The sequence below is a fragment of the Ixodes scapularis genome, unplaced genomic scaffold, assembly GCF_016920785.2.
Source record: "Ixodes scapularis isolate PalLabHiFi unplaced genomic scaffold, ASM1692078v2 PGA_scaffold11__112_contigs__length_91849675, whole genome shotgun sequence".
NCBI lineage: Eukaryota > Metazoa > Arthropoda > Arachnida > Ixodida > Ixodidae > Ixodes > Ixodes scapularis.
Genome location: NW_024609837.1, coordinates 36,048,575 through 36,069,957, shown reverse-complemented (window position 1 = coordinate 36,069,957; position 21,383 = coordinate 36,048,575). Strand labels below are relative to the sequence as shown.

Below are 21,383 nucleotides of genomic sequence, written 5' to 3'. Positions count from 1 at the left end.
TTAAAACTTCGTTGTTTCAATATTCTTTTATTCCGCAAACATCATTTGATTGGAACCACCTTCCCGCCTCAATAGCTAATATTACTGATATTGTTCTGTTTAAGAGAGTTCTAACTAACATGTGCTCATTGTAATTATTATTTTGATGTCCACTCCCCTCTTCAATGTATCATTACCTTGAGGGTATTTGAAAAAAAGTAAGTAAATAAACCGCATGTCGGTACGGTACTCATCCGGATTGAAAGCGGTAGGGTAGGGTTTGAACCCAGCATCCCTGGGTTCTGAAGCGCCAGCTTTCGCTTCATGAACTCCCGGCTGCCGTGCGTCAATACAACAGACGCTGCCCCGATTCTCTTCACCCACGGTAGCAATTTTGATGAACACATCAGAGAGGGCAACTGGTAAACGTCACTATAGCTCAAAGACCAATATTGCCAGGATAAAAAAGCGCAAGTTTCCCTATTTTTAGAACAGTTGGGGAAACAGAGAGTTTAAGCGTAATCAAGCGACAAGAAAAAACAAAACGTCGACGCTGTAATAAAAAAAAAAAAACGACGTCCAAATGTAAAACTAGAAAAGTATATGTTTATTATTCTGAGCAGCGTAATACCTAAATGTCACAAAGCACAGCTTTTATGATGCACCATTCTCAAGATCCTGCATACAAAACCGACACGTTCAACAACATGCAAGCAGTTTTTACATTAATTTCAATAACGCGAACATCGCCTAATTGAGGCTCCGCCGAAGCGATGAATGTTCTCTCCTGCGTAACAACATTGATTGGGAAGCCAAGGCTTGTTCGTAATAAAACATATGGGACAAATCAACAGCCGTCAGACAAAAATTTTCCACCGCCGCGGTTTGCTCAAAAGAACAGAAAATGACCGAGTTTTGAAGAAATAGTGTAAATTGTTCTCTCAACTGACTAATTTTCTTTTTCAACAAAAAGGATATTTGTTTTAGCGAGGTTTATTGGGAGTTTGTTTTAAATTGCCAACCATGATCTGTGCATTCCTTGGTTGAGTTTTTTATTGTGAAGTGATTCCAACGATATGAAATGTGTTAAGGTGTCAACATTTTATGAAAACATTACCTCAATTGCAACTAAAAAGCGATTTCTATAAATAATTTATGATAAAGCGACTTACCTTGTGCGTGGGAAACGCTATTTGTATGGGCAACATTCCAGACATGCGAAGCCAGAAACTACTAGGTGAAGGTTAGTCAGAGTGACCAAACACACAAAGCCCACCCGCCTCAAACTGATATTTTTGCGATGCACTTTATATATATATATATATATATATATATATATATATATATATATATATATATATATATATATATATATATATATATATATATGTGTGTGTGTGTGTGTGTGTGTGTGTGTGTAATTCAGCGTACACTCCAATCTTGATGGTTTACTCATTATGATTAACCTAGATGAACAATTTATTCAAACACGCGATGTTTTATATCTCCATTTTCTCTTTCATACAATCACTGATTTAAATGGGCGGCATTTGCTCATTAAAGAGCTGATAGGATCACGTTAAACTGCCGAATAAGATGGCATTAGCTTCTCAAAGTTTAACACTAATCTCACAAGCCATTGTATTTGGGTCAATCACTTTCGAAAGAGCAGTTTACTGATGGCGGTGGCAGAAAGCAGTCTTCTCTTTTTCTGCAAATGGCCACTCATATGTCTGCGTGTTCGAGGGATGCGTCTCCTATTTGTGCTCTTCCAAATTATTAAGTCCCAAGTGCAGAGTGTTGAACCCCGCTAAGCCTCGTCGTCAATTTGCCATTTAAAATCAATCGACGGCATGGAGGGTCCTTACAGTTGTCACGCACCTAACTCTGCACCCTGGCATGTTTACGAGAAAGCGGCACTCATTAACGCGCATCAACGAACCATGGGTAGACGATCATTTTGGTTCGGCAGGCACGCTGAAAGAGATCACTCCAACGTACGCGACAGTGCTTTTTAAGCACGCAACTGCGCTCCGCGAGGCACCTAATAGTTATCCACAGAGTGGTCGCTGCATGGTTACAAGTTGTTATTGTGACAGAGCAGAAATACCCCCCCCCCCCCCCCCCCGTTCAATTAATGTACTATTCTTCATTATAGTCTGATGTTATCTTAGTTCCTATTTGATACGCGCAAGAAAAAAAGGAAAGAGCAAGAGTGGTACATATCATACAAAGCAATTCTTTTCCTAGAGTAGCTTGCAGCATCACAAACATAGGATGTGGCGCGTTCCCCCCCCCCCCCCTTCTCTCACGCTGTCCCCCACCTTTTTATAAGCGGCATTTTCTATTATACTCTCACTTTCTTAAACTGTCAATGATGATAAAAACTTACGGTTTTTTATAATATTATTTCAGTATGCGCTCAAGTGTTATTTTTTCTTTGCCTTGTTAATATTGATTGGTCTTGAGATTACATGGAATTTAAATTTTAGTCTGACGTTCCAGAGAGATATGTTCCGATATGGTCTGGCAGACAGGTGTGACTCAATAGCCTCGGCTTGATCCTAAAATTTTTGTAAAAACACAATATGACGTAAAGTGTTTTGTGTTATCTCATTGAGAGACGACGTCACCTTTCTTTACTCAAACTTCACTGAAACTGTAGTTACTTTCTTTCGCGATGCTGTGCTTAATATTCAAATGGGAATATCAATACGCTTGCAATTTATCAGTAATTCGGGGTCGCTTACAGCAAGGCAACGCATGACCTGAGCGAACAGAAAGCTTGTGCACTATTCAGAACCAGAAGCTTTGTTTCCTTCTTTGAGGAGGTGCAGAAGTCTCGGTGATCGGCATCTGAGCACTCTGCGAGCATGAACAATTGATGCGCACGAGGACCAATGGTGATTGTATGGTGTAAAATCAAGATCCAGGCCGGTAGAACTATTAACATCATTTTTGATGACCGCCTCCGACGACCTCAAGGTTCTCAGGATGACACCCTTGGATTCAAGACTTCCGAAGACCAGAGGTCATCATGGCGCACGCAGTCACCACCAGTTCTTTCGGTTCTTCGATGTGTCACTCTAGAATGACGCATCATGCTTCACTGACCGTCGAGTCTGGTAAAACGGCCACCGGCCGGCCTTCTATGGTGATGAAGTTGACCACGGAAGATTCATCTTCTTCGGCGTGATCTTCGGACTTGATGTCGACGCTTGCGTCGCCGTTGTCGCTGGGGACGCTGGAGATGGTGATGATGCCGGTGTCGCTTTCGGTGCCGTGCTCGCTTTCTTGTTGTCGCCGCAGGCCTCCCGTCGTCGCGTACCAGGCGAGAGCGGCACCGCAGCCCACGAGGCCCGTGGTTGCCAAGAGGAGCACGAGCGCGATGTTACCGGTGAGGTGGTTACCTGCAAGTCGAGACCATAGGCCCAGAGCCGTGAACGGGAGGCGCCTTGGTAGGCCGCTATTCAGCGCGCCTAGTGTGCGCAATGGGCAACTTTGAGAAGGACAATTTTTGTATAACCAGTGTAACAGGACCGCAGTACAAAGTAGACACACACTTCAAAGAGTATCTGCAGACTGTCTTTTGTCATGTATTAATAGTGTGAGCGCGGCTTAATTACTGAACGATTAGATACGAGCGGAGCGTCAGAGTGTGGTGGGGCACTCGGCGATTTGAGCTAGAGATCCGGACCTGTAGTTGCGGCCACGGGCCGTCCTAAGTCGCCAAACTTCCGCATAAAATGGTGACGATTGTCGAAGCAAACTTTACTGCACTGTGGGTTCGCTCATCGACGCACACCGGCGTGTAAAATGTACTGGCGCAATCCAGATGCATGTCCCGCATTCTACACCTCCTCTTCCACAGTTGGGTAGAGCATGACCCCAGGGTACTTTCTGTTATCAAACTCTTGCATCCGCACAACACAATCTATATATTTTATATATTAATTTTTATATTGTAATTTATTTCATTCTCATCATCGCAAGAAAAGTTTTTTTTCTTTATTAGACATCAACCTGTTAACGTTTGCGATTCAATGAGACGAAAATGTAGCATTAAAAACTTATACAAGTCTAGACAAAAAGCCCTTGTCGCATTCTGCTCTCGTCCAGTCTAAAGGTCCCCAGCCCTCGTTCTAAGTCGTTCGTTCTAAATTCTTATGCCGGCTTACCTCCGAGAAATGGGAAAGGTACTGAGTCGAATTGCTTTACCCTTATATTTACGCTTGTAGTACCTCCGAATACGAATGTTTACGAGAAACGGTACGCAGTGAACTGCATCCCGTGTGACACGCAGCTCGCCTTTGAACAGACAACGTTTCTTTTAGTCCGGAACGACGGGAGTTTTTAGAGCTGGTTGCTCTAAAGCAGAGGTCCCCCAACCCCAGCCTGCGGGCCAAATCTGGCCCATGGAGATCGTCCCGCCGCGGGCCGGTCCTTCCAATGAAGCCCGGCCCGTGGCCCGCTCACAGCAAGTTCGCTGCTACCGGCGCAAAATAAAGTGCGCCAAGAAAAACGGCGCCGCAACGCGCACAAACTGCGTAAACAGAGATACCCGACAAAACGAGATAAAGCTATCTTTGTAATGTGTGTCCTCTCATTATATTATTCATTGGGCATTATCATTACCAGCATTACTATTCTTCGACCCCTGTTTCATATCTGGGTAACAATGTATGTTAAAATTCCCTTGCGTTCCAATGTCCCCGTGAAGTTCTCCTTGTAAACTACACATTGTACACTTGTGAAGAATGCCAATTGGTGAACAAAAGGCTAGGGCGCAAACGAGCTGGTGGTGGTTGAACATTTGACTAAGAACACCGAGACTGGGACGAGAAGAGACGGACAAACGCAAAGTCTCAGCAATTGCTGAAGGGACGAACGACTGACGGGAACTAAACGTTCAATGGAGCGAACTTGTGCCAAAAACAAGTTTCTAAAAATGCTAGCGTCGCATACGTTGATGGCAGTAGAGAGTTTTAGGGAACCGTTTTTGCATATCCGATACGGTACGATGGGCCCTCCGGTACGAACTGCGCATGCGCCTGTTTCCTGCGATCTTACCGTAATGCGCTGGTGGAACCGTAAGGCACGACCGGCACGACCAATGGCCGACATGGACAGTCTCGCTTGGTTGGCAAAACGGCTATTTCGCTGGCGGAGAGGGCGTGCCGGGGCTCCAAACATGAATAAAATAAATCGTGGCAGTGCCTGGCAGGAGCGCCATGTGTGACAGCAAGTTCATAAAGTTTGAGTCAGCAAATAAGAAAAAGAATAAAGAACAAAGCGCAATAGGACTTTTTCAATAGAAATAAATTGGTGTTTTGCGTACCAGGAAATTGTCTGCTGTGTAGCTCAGTGGATTGGAGCGCCCATTTCTAGAGCTCGTAAAGGACCGGTAGTGGAGAGTTCGAATTCCGCTCGCCAAGAGTCAATTTTTTTTTTTATATATAATAAGTTTTTTTTTTTGTTCTTTTTATACAAACATTGAATGTGCATTTTGAGCACTTATCACCCGTTTTTTACAGCTGTTGTTATGACTGAGGATTATCTGTAGTGGCAACAGAGTGAGCAATAAGCCTTCTGCATCAAGGCTCTGGATACTTTTTAGTTTAAAAATGTTGCATGAATTAAACATTTCTGTACAAATGCTAATCACATATATCTTATAAAACGAGCCCTTTGAATGTTGAGTGATAGTTTTAATAACTGTACAGCAGTAAAGTTACAGGTTTTCCTTTATATTTTCTTTGTGGTCGTACCGTACACGGCGCAACGATCGGTACTCGGGCGTACGACCGTGATCGTCTGCTATCTGTACCGTAAGAGAGCAACATGAGCGCCGCATCTACCTTCGTCCCTCCGCCTCCTCCTCGCAAGCGGTTTAGAGCAGTAGACAACATCTTTCTACTTCGGGAGGTGCTAGGCGCTACTCCTTTTTCGCTCTAGCACTTTGGAATGACGCAGCGTTGAAAAAGAACTTCTCGTTGCGAGGAGCGAAGGAACGGATTGACCTCCTCGTAAATAAAAATAGTGATTTGAGACGTACTGAAAGATACGTCATTCCAAAAATATACACACTGTATGGAAAGAAAAACAGAAATCATTACATTTCTTCCTTATTTAACGAACTCCCAGAGTCCCTTATGAATATAGAATCCACTAGGGTACTAAAAAGGAAACTAAGGAATTGGTGTCAAGCATTTGAGCTGTAGATATCGTAGCCTAGCCATTGGAGATGTTTCGTACTTTTATTTCATGGTTGCGTGAGTAGACTTGGCTATAAACACCCATATTTCATGCTTTAAAGTGTTCCTTTTTGTTATAATAGTAAGGGTGCAGGCGAGCTGGTGGATGTTAACCATGTTGAATATACCTGAGACTGGGGTAGAAAAACATAAAAGTCGAAGAAACAGAACGGGACAGGACGACGTCTCAATTGAGACGTCGTCCTGTCCCGTTCTGTTTCTTCGACTTTTATGTTTTTCTACCCCAGTCTCAGGTATATTCCTTTTTGTATTTATTTGTGCTGCTAATTTTGTGTTCCTTTCATTTTTTTTTTTGTGCTGCGGAGTGTTTTTTTGTTTTTTTTTCTTGTAACAACATGTATTGTAGTTGGTCGCCTGGCCCCACATACAAGCAGAATGCTGCTTTTGTGGGCCGGCTCTTTATTTTGTATGACTTGATCTTAAAATAAAAATTGAATTAAATTGAAAATTGAATTCAATTAGCTTTGTACAAGAAAAATGGCCGCATCAACTTGAGAAAGTGAGTATACTTTGGTTATTTTTGTATTTTCTTCGAGATTTAATATTTCTAGTTTTATTAGTCCGTAGCTTTCTTAAAGGGGCGATGCAACGATTTTTGAATTTTGCGCAAATACCGCTTAGAACGGATCCCTGACGTCAATGACCTGTGAAATACCCGTTGGTTTTTCACCACACGCAATCGAAGTCGCAGAAAAAAAAAAAAATAAACGAGCAGAGTTCACCCCCTCAACTCACAGCCAGAACGAGTGGCTATGTGATCTGGAGCCGATTATATGCCACCAAGGTTGATCATAGCCATGCGCTGGGGTTGGCAAGGCACAGGACACGTGCTGAGTTCCAGACATTGTTATGGTTCGACTGTTGTCGTCATTGCAGCGATAGGACACAGGACACTACCCGAATGCTTCTCGAGCTATCGATTATCACGAGCCCAAATCGAGTGTCCACGCCATGCTCGGGTCCAATCTATGAGTCGCATACGAATATCGTCACTGGGCAGTGCTGCTACCGCCCAGCTACGTCATCAGATTTCGCGAAGGAGAGATTCAATGAAAACACTCGGTTTTGTCCTCGAAATTACAGCACAACGAAGGCGTTTCTTGGTCAGTGGCGTTGCGTGCGAGTATCCTTGAGTCCCACTAGTGCCAGTAAGGTCGTGTAAAGTGAAAAACATTCCAATTGAATATCGTTGCACCGCCCCTTTAATACTCGATCCTGCATTGGGCTTCGAGGCAAAGAGACAGGATCGCTAGCAGACGACTTCGAATGTTGATGATAAGCGCGCGCGAGCGTGTTCTTATGCCAAATCGAGTTTGCTTTCGGCAAGGTTTCGGCATATCAGGACGTGTTTGGTGTAAACATCATATTTGGTCGATGTAAAACACCGAAGCTTGCCCGCTGAGAACGCATGATTTATTAGAAAACAAGTTACCATGTACGGTCGAGGCATTATTTTATTTCTCAAGTATATAAATCTGGTAAACTGAAAGAAAAAAAAAAACAAAATACGCTGGCACATCATTCGTAGTATCCGCACATCATTCGTAGTATCCGCACATCATTCCTGGTCTCACAACTTTTTTGTTTACTCAAAAGCTACGCCAAGTTGAACGTCCTATGCCTTGCCGCCAACAAGCGCCTTCTCTTACTGTATCGGTGCTCGGTGGCACCCGAAAGAAATGCGACTGACTCCGTGTCACGGCAAACCAAAAAGAATGTTTATTCCCTCGTGCCCCTGCACAAGTCACGGGCTCCACGGCACGCGCGTGCGTGCCTCGCTTATAGAAAGCGGGAAGTTCAAAAGAGACTCACGCCACACTTAGTGCGCAGACAGTCATACAAAATCACTTTTTCTAAATTTCTTTCGCTGAATAGAGCCGACTCCAAGTCACGGTCAAAACGATCGAGCGCCATTGTTGTCGGAAAGCTCGTCTGCTTCTTTAGCCGACGAACATTTTAGAACTTCGCTGTGCTAGGGGCGACACGCCGTGGTGCGCCAGGTTTTGTATTACGGAAGCGCATTCATTCCAGTAAAAAAACGAGACGAATTATAAGTAGGTATACTATATTTTTGGTTCTCTATATATTTAGGGTGCGATCTTTATTTACTTAAGTTTCTGCGATTTGTACAAACACACGCAACTTTGTCTTTTCTCGATGAGGCGGATGCAGGTTTCCGTTGCCAGGGGGCGCGACCTGTACCGATCGTCTGCTATCGTCTGCAAATACGGTTCCCCCAAAGCCGTTTCAGGGCACACGATCGGTCCATACGCCCGATCCAAGGTATCGATCGTTTTTGTTTATCGATCGTATTTTGTTCCGGTTCCCTAAAACTCTCTAGTGTAACAGCGGGATCGAGCGCTGGGGCTAGACTGACCCCAGCTGGCCACGCAAAGCCTCTTATGTAGAGGTGCTCCTGGAACAATCGGCGTAGATGGTTCGTCGCGTTGAATATCCTGACCTCGAACATGCAACACGGTTGTCGAATTTATTAGAACGCGACATTAGAGAAATAACAAAAAGGTGCGTTCGCTTCCAGGAATCGAACCGCCGCTTTTTGCGTGAGAGCCGAGCGCAATAACCATTCGAACACGGACGCACTTACTCGGAGACGCGCGTAGCAATATTGTGTTTAGTTTCCAGCGTCTCATCTTTCGCATGTTGTCCAGCATTAGTTCTATTATACCCCTGTCAGACGGGCATTTTAAAAGCCGTTAGAACAAGCTCCTTTATAAAATCGGCGAACCAGCGCACGGCGTAGGGCACGTGCGCACTCAACATAGCGTGCTGACCGGCCGATTTGATAAAGGAGCTTAGTGAAAGGGACCTTTCGAATGCCGCCTTACATGAGTATTATTCTCTTTCGTCTTCTCCCCTGTGTGAACATGCCAAAGGACTTTGCTTTATACCTGGCGAGTTTTCTGGGTCCCAATTATTGCGTAATGTTCTAAATAGCTAAATGTTGATTTTTTAATAAATATATGCATTCATGCAACTTAGGTTATTTTCTTTTATTATTTACTTCAACTTTTAGTTCACTATTTATATGCTTATCTACGATTATGTATTTAGTTTCTCTTAATTTATATTTGCTTATTTATCTTCTGGCCCTCAAGTCAAATACAGATCACTGATCCTGCCCCTTTGCCAAAGTTTGGAGACCCGTGCTCTAATGAGTTGACTCACGTTCGCTCCGAAAATAAGTTGATAGTAGTGACCGTGACCGCCGTAGTAACAGTAGTAGTAGTTGTAGATTTTGTCAACGGCGGTGGCGAGTGTCGGAGGAAAATAATCTCATATGTACGCATTTGCAGTGATCGACCACAAGCAAGATCTGCAACGTCAGGCGGGCAGCTTTTTTCAAGCCATATTGCACCACTCATTTCGTTTTAACTGATTTTGGCTAACGGACAAGAACAAACAACGTAAAAAGAAAAGAAAACTGCCCTTGTTTATTTGCTTTAAATTAAATTTGGCCGTGATATCAGGGCGTTAAATTTTGTTCGGCTAGTTTCCGTTTTGAGTTGTCTCAACCTACCAAGGAAGGTACTTACGAAAACGCCCTAATGCCCTAGCACCACACAACCACACACACGTACACATTAATATATTTAACGTTATATTTTTAAGGCAGTCGGTAGTGTAGCGTGGGACAACGCAACGCTCGGAGTTAGTAATCTCGCGAGGGTACGCCGGCGACACTAGCGATTTTAACCGCCCCAGTGTTGCCTATTTGGCCACAGTGGCGCTGATGATCAACCGACGGTGGCACGCTCTGGAAGCCAGCCCAGCGCCAACACTCTGACGTTGAGCACAGCGAACACACCGTAGAGGGGAACGCGCGCTCTTCATTGGCCGGCGAGCAGGAGCTTGATATCTGCGCGCAATCAGTATCTTACGCGACGCGCTACGCCACGTTTGGTACGCTCAACGTCGGAGTGTAACAGAGCCTTTACGAAGCCATAAGAACGAGAGACGCCGGCGTTGGGCTCTCGCATGCGAACGGGTTCGATGAGTGCAGTGTGAACAAAGGCAGCTTACTTTCGGTCTACCCATTAATCCTTCCAATCAGAGCTCGGCGTTCTAACGTGCCCGCGTGCTTTTGTCTCCTCCTCTTGTTTCTTGGCGCGTACTCGGAAACAACCTAGTCAGGCTTCGAGCTCCGTGCTCAACTTGTTCTGCTGACTGAAACGGGTCAATCCACAGACGAGACCCGAAGCTGGAACACCCAAAGGTATTCACACCAAAACTCTTCACCGATTTCAAAGCTGCTGCAGCTGACAGAAAGAAAGAGAGAGAAGTACGGCGAGGGGAAAGAGTGCGACGCTTCATTTCCAGCGCCTGCAGCCAACCTGCAGCGCAAGACAGAACCGCGACATCTGGACCGTCGGCAGAAGGGATGAATGACGCAGCACTATTTGGTCAACCATAGAAGCGCGCGAAGACTAGCTCAAATCGGAAAACTCTGCGTCATTCATAACCTTCCTACGGCAAGGGCGAATGAGGGCATGTCAGATCTCTTTGCGGTGTTGAACCTAGGAATGACGCAGCACTATTCTATTCGAATCAATATTCTCGTACCCCTAGCCTGAACTTATCATTTGCTTAACACCTTGCAGCGAGGGTAGGTCGTCGGGGATTCCTTCAGCCCGGTGCAATGAATGTTCCCGTTACCAGCGTCTCCTTTCTCCAGGGTCCTGCTGCTGAGCTGTTCGGCGGCGATTCTGGAATCCCTCACGTTGCTGTCCTTGTGTCGCTGGTATGTGAACACCTCGTTGGGGTCAGGGCTCGGGTCGGCCAACAAGAGTCCGCCGGGAGTCTTGGTGTGTGTCCCTGGGTAGTTCTTCTTCTTGCCTCGCAGCAGGGGAAGGTTCACACTGTGTGGAAGGTAATTTCGGTCACTGCGGGGAGCTTGCGAAAAACATTTGGGGTGTGTGTATGTTTATACAGCCTAGAACTAGTCTGCCTAAAAGGGCAACTGGTCTCCCAGCTGTAGATGAAAAATTTAGCCAGTGCAGTACAAACGCAAGCCTGGGGTCTTTAACGTGCATCACGCAGTAGTGATACACGACCGCACGCCGGTACAATGCTCATCGAGATCGAAACGGGCAGGGGTGGCGATTGAACCCGGAATCCCTGGCTTCTCCAAAGCGAGCTTTCGCTCCACGTGCTCCGAGCAGGTGTGCGCTTGCCCACTGAGCCACCGATCCCCCTGAATACGTCATCGCCTGACACGATGACGTAATCAGGACACTGACACCCTGACGTGACATGTCAGAATGACGTCACCTGGTACCGCATTGTCACGTGACAACATGACATCACGTGATATTATGACATCACGTGACATCATGACGTCGAATGACTGTGACGTCACATGACGCAAAGACGTCACGTTTCAACATGACAACACATGACATTCTGACTTCACGCGGTCAGACCTGCACGGGCAAGAAAGGCCCATAAAGGGTTCCCTATTACCTTAGAAGTTAAAACACAGCGTGCATTTTCGCAGCAACTTTTTTTCACGGGCGATGTAGAGGTGGCATTTGACATGCGTGGTGGACTCACGAGGCGGTGATGGTGTAGGTGTTGGGCAGAAAGCTGCACACGACGAGGTAACGTCTCGTGTTGTGCGTGATGATGTCCCTGTTCTCGTGCACGATGATGTTGGTCTCCATCTTGGACCCATTCTGCAGAAGTCGAGATCCAAACATAAAGACAGCAGCTTCCGCAATTAACTTCAAAATACGAGGGCGAGGATTCGAAAGTTATCTGCACTCCGACCATTCTAAAAAGTTATGTGTGCCGCGCTGTCTTATGAGCGCATTCCGTACAAGGTTACTATCTCTCCAGTCACTGCTGTACGAATTTGAACGTGTTAATTCAGTTCGGTTGTGACCGAGGTGCACAATGTGGGGAGCCATTGTTTTCTAGTCTGAGGGTAACACTCCCTCGGACCAGGAAGAATGAACCGATATTTATCGGGACTCCGTGACCAAATGAAGGAAGTGTTTGTATCGCGAAGTCTGTTCGAATATTTACAGAAGCTGAAGGAAGAACGCACAAGTGTCAGCGATAAAGAGGAACTGGACACCCGTCCGCGACTGACGATGATATTGAGCGTGCATGTGAACTAATTTTGTCGGGCAGACGAGTGACAGTGGATGATGTGACAATTTCTTTTTCAAATCAGTCGAGGGTTTTCCTATGCAACAATCCATGGCACAATTGGATTGCGAAAGGTTTATAATAAAATCAACTTTACAGCCAGAGTGCGGATATATTTGTAATCTCTCTCGTAGCTACAAGTAGGTGTATTATTAGTAGCAGTGGTAGTAGCAAGATGGTAAATGGGCCATTTAGTTCATAGCTAAGAAAACCAGCACCCAAATAACACAAAAACCAAGGCAAAGAGGCAAGACAAACAGCCTCGCTCAGTTGTACCTTTTGGCTTGGTCCTTGTGTATTTTCGGCGATGTTTTCGGTCGTAGTTGTACGCGTACTACTAATAATGGTGGTGTTTGTACTTATGGTAGTAGTAGTAGTACTCGATTATAAAGTAACTGGTTTTTTTGACGTTTCACACAATAATAAACTTGATAATAATACTTTCGCTTCGTGCACCAGACATTTCGAGGAGATAAACTGTGTATATTATCGGTAGAAGACAGCCAGTTTGTCTACGATCATACAACCCGAGTAAAAACACGGGGCCATTAACAACACTCACGTGTCCCACACAACGTCAGTGTTCCTATCTCGGCTTTGAACCGAAATTTTGTTACTCTCGGAAACAACTTTGTGTACGGCCTTGAAGTTCCAAAAGCCTCATTCGTCACAAGAAAGAAAGAGACGCATTAAAGACGGGTAGGCGTTTTTGGAGCTTTTATTCAACTATAACGCACTTCCCTTCAAGCTAGCGATTTGTACTCTATGTTTGATGATGAAATTTTCAAAATGTTTCACTAACTCAAAAAAAAAAAAAAAAAAGTGCTGGACGTATTGCACGAACATCTGTGTTAGCACAGATGTTCGTGCACGAACATCTGTGTTAGAGGTTCATCTCGCGCTATGGTGCTGTCGAGAATTGAAGCGGGCCGCAACCCGTCGGAAATTGGCTTCCGGAATTGCACTCCTAAGGGGAAAAGCGGGCGCACGTTTTCATCTGCGCTTGATTCTAAGAGCGCGTTGCGAAAAATGGTTACGTGCCAGATACCTTGGAACATTCCGCGGTGAAATTGGGGAAAATATTGGTTTGTTAAGGTGTTTTTTTTTTCTATATTCGTGGCGCTAAACACGGTTCTGGAATAACTTCTTGCGTGCATTTGTTCGCACTGTTCGGCACTTTTAGCGCGAAGACGACGTCGCCAATTTTTTCTGCTGGAAATTTACCATCCAAAATAACGAATGGCATCTGCAAAAACAAGAAGGACTGCAAGAACTACGCAGTAAAACAAGATTAGTAACACCCCGTGCTTGTAGACGATCGAAATAAAATGATAGCCAAGTAATTACAGACCGCAACAGTTAAGTTTCGTTTTATTCTCTCTGCTCACGTATTTCTGCGAATGTTCTTCTTCAAGCGTTCAAAACGTCATCCGGACCCCCGAAAATTAAAAAAAAGGGAAAATTCAAGAAACAGGGTACCGATAAGACATGACTGGCAAATAAAACAATTCTAAGAGACATCTTTTACAGCCCACTTAGTTTATTGTTTACGTTTTGGGTGTTTTCAGGCCCTACGGAGTCAATTTAAATATAGTAGCAGGCTGGCATATTAGCAATACATCAGCCTTATCGGAATGTTGGCACATCTTGAACACACTCTGCATACCTTTCCTATGTTATTTTGCTTAAATCTGTCGCTCGGTTTTACACGCCTTATGTGAAGAACAGATTTGGGCCTGAAATATTGCGCAGTTTGACATCGTTCGTTGGCAAAGAAAAATACACTAACTAAAGCAATCGCACTTTTACAGTGTTAATAAAGCTACGTTCTACCCGCTACGATCCCTAATACACAAGGCGGTTCCTGTTATGCTCTGGCGAAGAGACAAAACGCACGCGCGATATCGTCTCATGAGGGCAATACTCTTATAGTTCGTCTCACCTTAGTATGGACTATTGTTAGCCGCGCGTGCTACTAAAAACGTGAGCTAGTTGCTACAAATGAAGCCTCGGCGGCTGAACGAGCGCTCGTGCAACGAGTGCTCCAGTCAAGGCAGTCAAGGCCAGCCGCTCGCGCTAGCACAACATTCGCGGTTAGTCCATGCTAAGGTGAGACGAAGTATAGTACGCGGAAACGCGAAGACGGACGCGCGTCTGTATTGTTGGGGCTACTCTGGTAAAGCTTCAGCCAGTTTGTCGCTTGGGGCGCGTCGGGGATCGGCTGATGATGACGTCATCGCGGGTCTTGTCTTCTACACTGTTAGCAAGTCCCGTGTATTTGGTGAATATTTGGGGTGAAAAACACGCTATTTACACAAATTACCATAAATTTACACGTTGAGTAACGGATAATTCGTTCAAAAATCATGCGAGGTTGTAAAAAACGTGTTTTCGTTCGGTCATACACGCATAACCATGTAGCCGACCTCGAAAACACGCACCACCGCCGGCGACGACCGCAGCATTGCCGGCTACCGAAGCACCGGAACGCTTGGGGACACACCTAGAAAGGACCGTGGAGTCAAATTCCGCGGAAAGGAACATGTCTCGGAGACAGATAAGCACCAAAAGCAATTACGCCATGTCGCGAGACGGGGCGAACCCCGCGCTTACCGTGCGTGCTGGCTGCCATTGTTTGTGGTCGACAATGGCAATGCGGCTTCCCTTATGTCGCCCTTGTTTGTATTTATATTAGGGGTCTTGATAATTGTTTTTCACACACCAAAAGTAAAGTTAGGCGTATAATTACTCGTTCTAAACAGTTACAATGGCTATAAAAAGCGTGCCCTTGATCTGAACACGCGACATTGCAGTTGGTTTCGTTTTGGCTTCAACCTTTCCAACTGCAAGCGAAGGTGCCGCCGCTTCCCATGCATCCTCCTCAGAATTTACGGCGCTCCGTGGTGTCCAGTGTTGCTGCATCTGTAGGTCATCTTTAAGTTAGAGCTGACAGAGAAAATTTGGCCACGGCGTAACGCCGATGTAAGCTGGAAGCTAGAACCGGTTTGCTTTCGTTGTTTTTTATTTGGTCGGAGAAAATCTGGCAACAACGCACGTTTAACATGGCGCCGGTATTCTTTTGGTTGGGCAAGAAAGTTGGAAGGTGCTCGGTTTGCGAGCACATGTAGCGAAGACGTGACCGGAGACGTGCCCCTGTGATGTTCCCGGACGACGGAAAGCATCATTCGCAATCGTCGTGTGTGCTTGGAAAGCGAAGGGTGTCACCGGGTCCACGAGTGCGCAACCACAAGCCATGGGTCACGACAGCGCTGCGTTTACTTCGGCGATCTCGTTCTGTTTGGTGCAACGCGGCGATGCGACAAAGAGCTGAAGTGTCCGTGGTGTGTGGTGCGGTGCTTAGAGGTAGAAAGCCACACTAACACGGAGCGCGAATTGGTTGCTGTGGGTTTAGTCCGTCGTAATCAGCTGATCCGGTCCAGCTGGTCCGGGAGGACGCAGCGAGCGTTTTTAAAAGTAAATCTTCCCTCGTTCTGTTTCAAAATGTGGAAGTATACCGACGCATACCGTGAGTAAAAAGCTGTGGACGTTTTCAACAAAATTACGTCGTTTAAATTGAACAATGGACTCCGGATTGTTGTCCTAGATCTGCCGTTTTTATGCTTCGTGTTGGACTGCGTTTGCACAGCGACGCACACAGCTCGAGTAGATGACTCGGTCCTGCAAACGACCGGTAACAGAATTTCATGGAAACTTAAGTCACCACTGATATTTTCCTTTAAATCTCGTGCGAGTTTGTTGCGCTCATCATGCGGTGTGAATAAATTGGGGCAAGATTTCCTACCTGCCCACAGATGCATGAACTGAGACCATTTTTTGCGTGGTGAACATAGTGCTTTTTCTTTGTTTTGGAAAGGCGCTGGTGCATTTACTATGGTACAATCACTTGAGAGTTGAGAAATTGGAGAGAGCGAGCAAGCTTTCCCAACTTTGTCTGTTTTCTATGGCACTGCCCTGTTTCAGTTTCAGTAGGCATATCTAAAAGCGGGTACAAACTGCTCTAAAGCAGGTAAAAAACAGAAGAAGCTTAGGACGGTGCGGACTCCGTGTTTCGCGCTTTTCGTAAGGTGACTGGGTGAATGCTTTTGCGAGGTATGCGGAGTGGGTCCATATCACAAGAGCGAATGACATTTTAGCGAACGGCGACATTTGAGCGAATGGTCGTTTTAGCGAATAACGGGGGCGCGCGTTAACCCATCCGTCGAGCTGCGCTTTACGCCGCTTCGCGGCGACAGTCTGCGGCAACTCATTACAAAAATATGAACTCACTTGGCCCACCCGAAAACGCCGCTTCGCGGCGTCCGACTATTCGCTAAAGTGTCGTTCGATGAAACGTGGGCGTTCGCTAAAACGTCATTCGATCAAGTGAGTGCCTCCCATGCGGAGTATGCAAGCGATTTTGTTATGCCTGTCGTTTGCGTCTCTCCAGTAAAACGAATAAGATGATCTACAAAGGCGCAATCACAAGCCAAGATTTACAATAGCAGTGCGTTTGCTTCGGTGGTCCGTGTAGTTGTATTTTACTCTGCTCTCTGCAACACTGTGCCATGACGAAGAGCTGGAACGGTCACGGTTTGTGCTGGCCTCCCCGTTGACAGAAACCCGCATCGCCCGCGTCGGCACCGAGTGCGCTTGGGCTGTTGATGCTCACAAGCCACGAATGCTTTCATCCGTGGCTTGTCGCCAGCTGATCCTGCTGCTAAACGGTGAGGAAGCGGCGAGAGTGACCTCTGAAGTGAATGTAGATCCTCGTTCATTCAGTTATCCGGTGTCAAAGTGTGGAAGATGTCCAACGTGTACTGAGGGCGGGAACTACGAGCGTTTTGCCTTGCTTTTATAACCGGAACCAGAGCAACGAAATAACTGCCTTGCGTACTTAAAAATGACGGAAGCAAAACGTTTCAACAGGTCGAATACGTCACCGGGGATGTAGGCGAGACGGTGTACACTGTTTAAACGCTTGCAGTATCCACGAGTGGTACCAGGAAAGCGACGTCAGCAGATAAGGAGCTCGCCATTCAGCATAATGCAGAGCTACGGGCCCGTGTATATTCAAAGTTCGGAATGGTAACAGCGTGGCAGTGTAAAAAAAAAAAAAAAAAAGACGCATTAGCGCCCTACACCAGTGATCACGAATAACACCGGCCACGAACTCCCGAGCCCCACCGCTCCACTCAGCACCGACACGACAGACGACAACAAACTGCATCAACACGACCCAAAAGTGAAGGCGTCTGCTCCTGTACTGCAACTAGCGGAAGTGAAGTGTTGAGCACATGTCCTTCACAAGAATATATAAAAAAATGCTTTGCGCAAGCATCATTTCTGTTTATTATTAATTATATAATGATAAAATCTTAATAATTAAAAAAAAATCTGATTCAAGCTAGTCGGACTGCTCATAACACTGGTCTAGCATAAAAATAACAAAAATTTGAATTTCTTCATGACCGGTTTAGGATTTATTGTCAATACATCGTTATCTTTCGCAACGGACTAACATTATAGATTTTGCCTCCATACTTTTTAAATGCGAAGAGTTCTTACATACGGCTGTCCATTGCGCCGTGTTTTGTGTCTTCTTCTATAAATCTGTAACGGTCAGCGACTAAATAGCTCACCCGCACATGCCAAGCTTATATACGCTGCGGAGAGAAAAGCATGTTAAGTAGGAAGTGTCGGGCGCAGTGTCGGGTGTTGTGTTTGTGTATATGTCGGTGATGTGTAATGCGTGGTATTGGTGTTGTGCGTGATGTATGTAGGGGTTGTGTCTACTTGTGATCGATCGTAGGCTCGTAGCATATTAACAAACTTTTTTTATAGACTGCTAGAAATCCCGCTAGGTGGCGGAAGTTACCGCCCGATTTCAAATAGTTTGCTCGAGTTATTTGTCCATTTAAGTTCGCTTTTCTGTCTAGCGGCTCGATCGTAGCTACCGTAGCTACTGACGCCGCCGACCGCCGACGACGCACGTACGTATTTTTGCGCGTAGCTACGTCCGCCGCTTGGAGACTGTTTAGTCTGTATAAAAGACATCGAAGGAGAACAAACGCCGTCCTGTGTGCTTTCAATTCAGCCGAAAGGCGCGCGGCTTGCTGGGCTCGTCCCTCGCCTGTTCTCGGCTGCTGGCCGCCATGTTTTATGAGCACGCTCAGCCAACACGCTGAACCGTGCTTAGCGGAAGAAAAACACGGTGTATCGTGTTAAGTTTACACAGCACCTCATGTGTAGACGAAAAACACAGATGGCTGCGTGTAAAACGAACACGTTTCGACGTGTCCGCTATGGGACAACGGTTTACACGTCTGGGCGTGTTATTTTTGCTAACAGTGTAGCTGGTATCGATGCGGTGCCTGTTCTTTCGTTCCTATGCGCCTCAACGCCATTAGGTTCTTCTTAGAGCAGAGCAGCCTTCGTTTCGCTACCAAAGTTACCACCGCCCTCTCCTGTTTCACATCCGTAACTCTGGCCGCCACATATCAGGTGAATAGGTGCGGTCTTTTTTTTTTTCTTTTCTCCTATCCTGCAGTTGTTTGTTCTTATTTTCACTCGAGCCGAACTTTCCCCGAGCTTCGCTTTTGGAACGACGGCATGCCGTGGGATCTCGGCCTAAGGGCTTTCATATCCGGGCAGATTGTGTGACGGGTGAGATTCGGAGAATGCACGTCACGTACGCCCGTGCCGAGCGACAGTCCCGAGCTGCGCTCTGCAGGTAGTTGAACTGCTGACTGCAGCTGCTGGAGTTTGGAGGGACATTTCGGCACTTTTTTGTCGGTTTACACGCGGAAGACATAAACAAATCGGCTTCTTTCTTTATTTTCTTTTAGCGGGGAGAGCTTCATCGTTAGGCAGTTCCCAATACCGGTCACGTATCGGTTGAGTCGTTACGGGCAGTAGCACGCAGGCATATGTGTTACGTTCCGCACCGCCAACAGACGGACACTCTTTTTCTTTTCGTTTTTTCTAGTCCCGAGTTCGATCCGGTTTCAGGTAATCGATTCCAGTTTGTAAATTTTAGCGGATTAAGTTCCTGCGTTTTGCCGTTTGCATCGTTTAACTGTGCCTTCGGTTAGAAGCGACAGGACAGTTTGAAAACGACCTTCTATTTTTAGCTCTAGGTAGAGGTAAGGATCGTTAGCGGGAACTTGTTCAATCCCCGCACGTAATCCGTGGAATACGCAGAGATCCACACACGTGTATTTCGAACTAATCAACTTAATTTAACCGAGCGTTGGGAAAAATTACGCCCTCGCTTTCTCTCTGTCTCTCCTGACAGTGCTAACGAGGTTTAATATCAATTAATTACGAGATCGGTTAACTGGCTGTCCGAATAATATTTCATTCTGCAAGAGGTGTGTGGGTTCGCGAGCAAGTGAAACGTCATGCCTAATATACCTGCGCGCATCAAATGTCTTTTGTGTAGTCATGTACTGAGTTTTCTGAATCCCGCCCATCATTTTACTCCTCTGTTTCATTGGTAGTCTCTGTCTTCTACGAAAGTGTAAACTCAAAAAACATTATTTGTTTCCGAGTTCAAGTTGATTGTTCAGCAATTTTGACGATTTTACTGAGACTTGCCGACCGAAAAGCGCATTCTTCCTATGTCGAGTTCGTCAGTTATGCCCAAATTAACGTCGGAAAAGTTTTGTTTTATTTCTTCTTGAGATATGTCGCATATCGTTCTTATTTCTCTCCCATTAAGACGTATCTCATTCATAATGAGCGAATATATTTTTATCATTTTGTTTCTATATTCCCTTAGGGTTGCAGATTAAGACGTGAATATCGCGCGTACAAAAATATCGAAAAAAAATTTGCTTCCACTTAATAATAAAAAAACAAAGTTCCGGGAAATAGTTGCGCAGATTCTCCCTAAGTTACGAGAGCATTTCGCACCATCTTGTCGTAGATGCTACTTTATTAAACTGCTTAGAAACCAGTGTGGAAATTTTAAGAATAGTGTTTGTCGACGCCTATTTAATTGTCTGCCACATTTAAAACCAATTCACATAACTTTCTGATCTTTCTACTTACCGCAGGCGGGCTTCCAACGACAGAGCAACGGCATTCATTGTAGCGTTACTGCAGTTCAAACTTCTCTTTCTTGCCGTATCAATATGCATGCATTATGTATATGAACATCATTTGACTCTTAGTAAGCGTATTTGCCATTCTGAAGGAATATTTTATATTACCTTCGTTGGGCGCATTACCCTCTGTATGCGTAATTTATGTAGGTATACAGTGCAATCCGCTCCTAACTATGATGAGAAAACCCGCAAGATATAACCGAATATCGTTTTACCTAGACTACAACCTGATCGTCTCTAGTCTAGAAATTCTAGAAACTCAACGTTATAAGCGACACATAGTTATATGTAGCATCGTTACCAGTGGATCGCTGAGTCTGTACATTAAATGCGTGCCGCCTACTTCGTGGGTCACAAATTGAAAGAAGAACAGGAAAGTGCGTAGGGCTCGCCAAGAAATGCCATCGCGTTTGAAAAGCAGACTCATTCACCAATAATTCTTACGCTCGACTCAAAAGAGAGCAGGGAAAAGAGCGGGAAATCTCCCGTTGATAGAGGAAAGGGGCTCCAGAAGGCGGGTCGACGACGCACTCACCACGAGCCGACTTCCACAGAGCTTGTGGTCGATGTCGAGGACGTAGGCGTCCCTGGGGGATTCCGGGTCCCCCAGGACTACGCATGCGTCGTCCTTGGTGTCCTCCACGGAGATCTTTCCTCCGAAGAACGGTCCGGTCCTCACCACCACTCGGGACGAGTTGGCCAGGCACCGCTCGGCACGAGCGGAAACTGCCGGAAAACGGACAGGACGGATAGATGCGCACGTCTGGAGAATTTCTTTTCTAATCAGGCAGCGGCATGAGCCACCTAGGAAACGTCTTTGATAGCAAATATTAACCAGTGCCTAATACAA

General features: G+C 45.7%; 1 protein-coding gene across 1 annotated transcript in view; it reads right to left on the bottom strand.

Moving 5' to 3' along the window:
- Nucleotides 1–3,078: 3,078 nt before the first annotated feature.
- LOC8042121 overlaps nucleotides 3,079–21,383 on the bottom strand; it is a 60,193-nt gene continuing 41,888 nt past the window's right edge. Inside the window, exons 4-7 of the mRNA XM_029985580.4 lie at nucleotides 21,069–21,259; nucleotides 11,826–11,947; nucleotides 10,929–11,131; nucleotides 3,079–3,389 (exon numbers count right to left, since the gene is read on the bottom strand). Of these exons, the coding sequence (XP_029841440.2) occupies nucleotides 3,079–3,389; nucleotides 10,929–11,131; nucleotides 11,826–11,947; nucleotides 21,069–21,259 (827 nt within the window). The remainder of the gene's footprint in view (nucleotides 3,390–10,928; nucleotides 11,132–11,825; nucleotides 11,948–21,068; nucleotides 21,260–21,383) is intronic.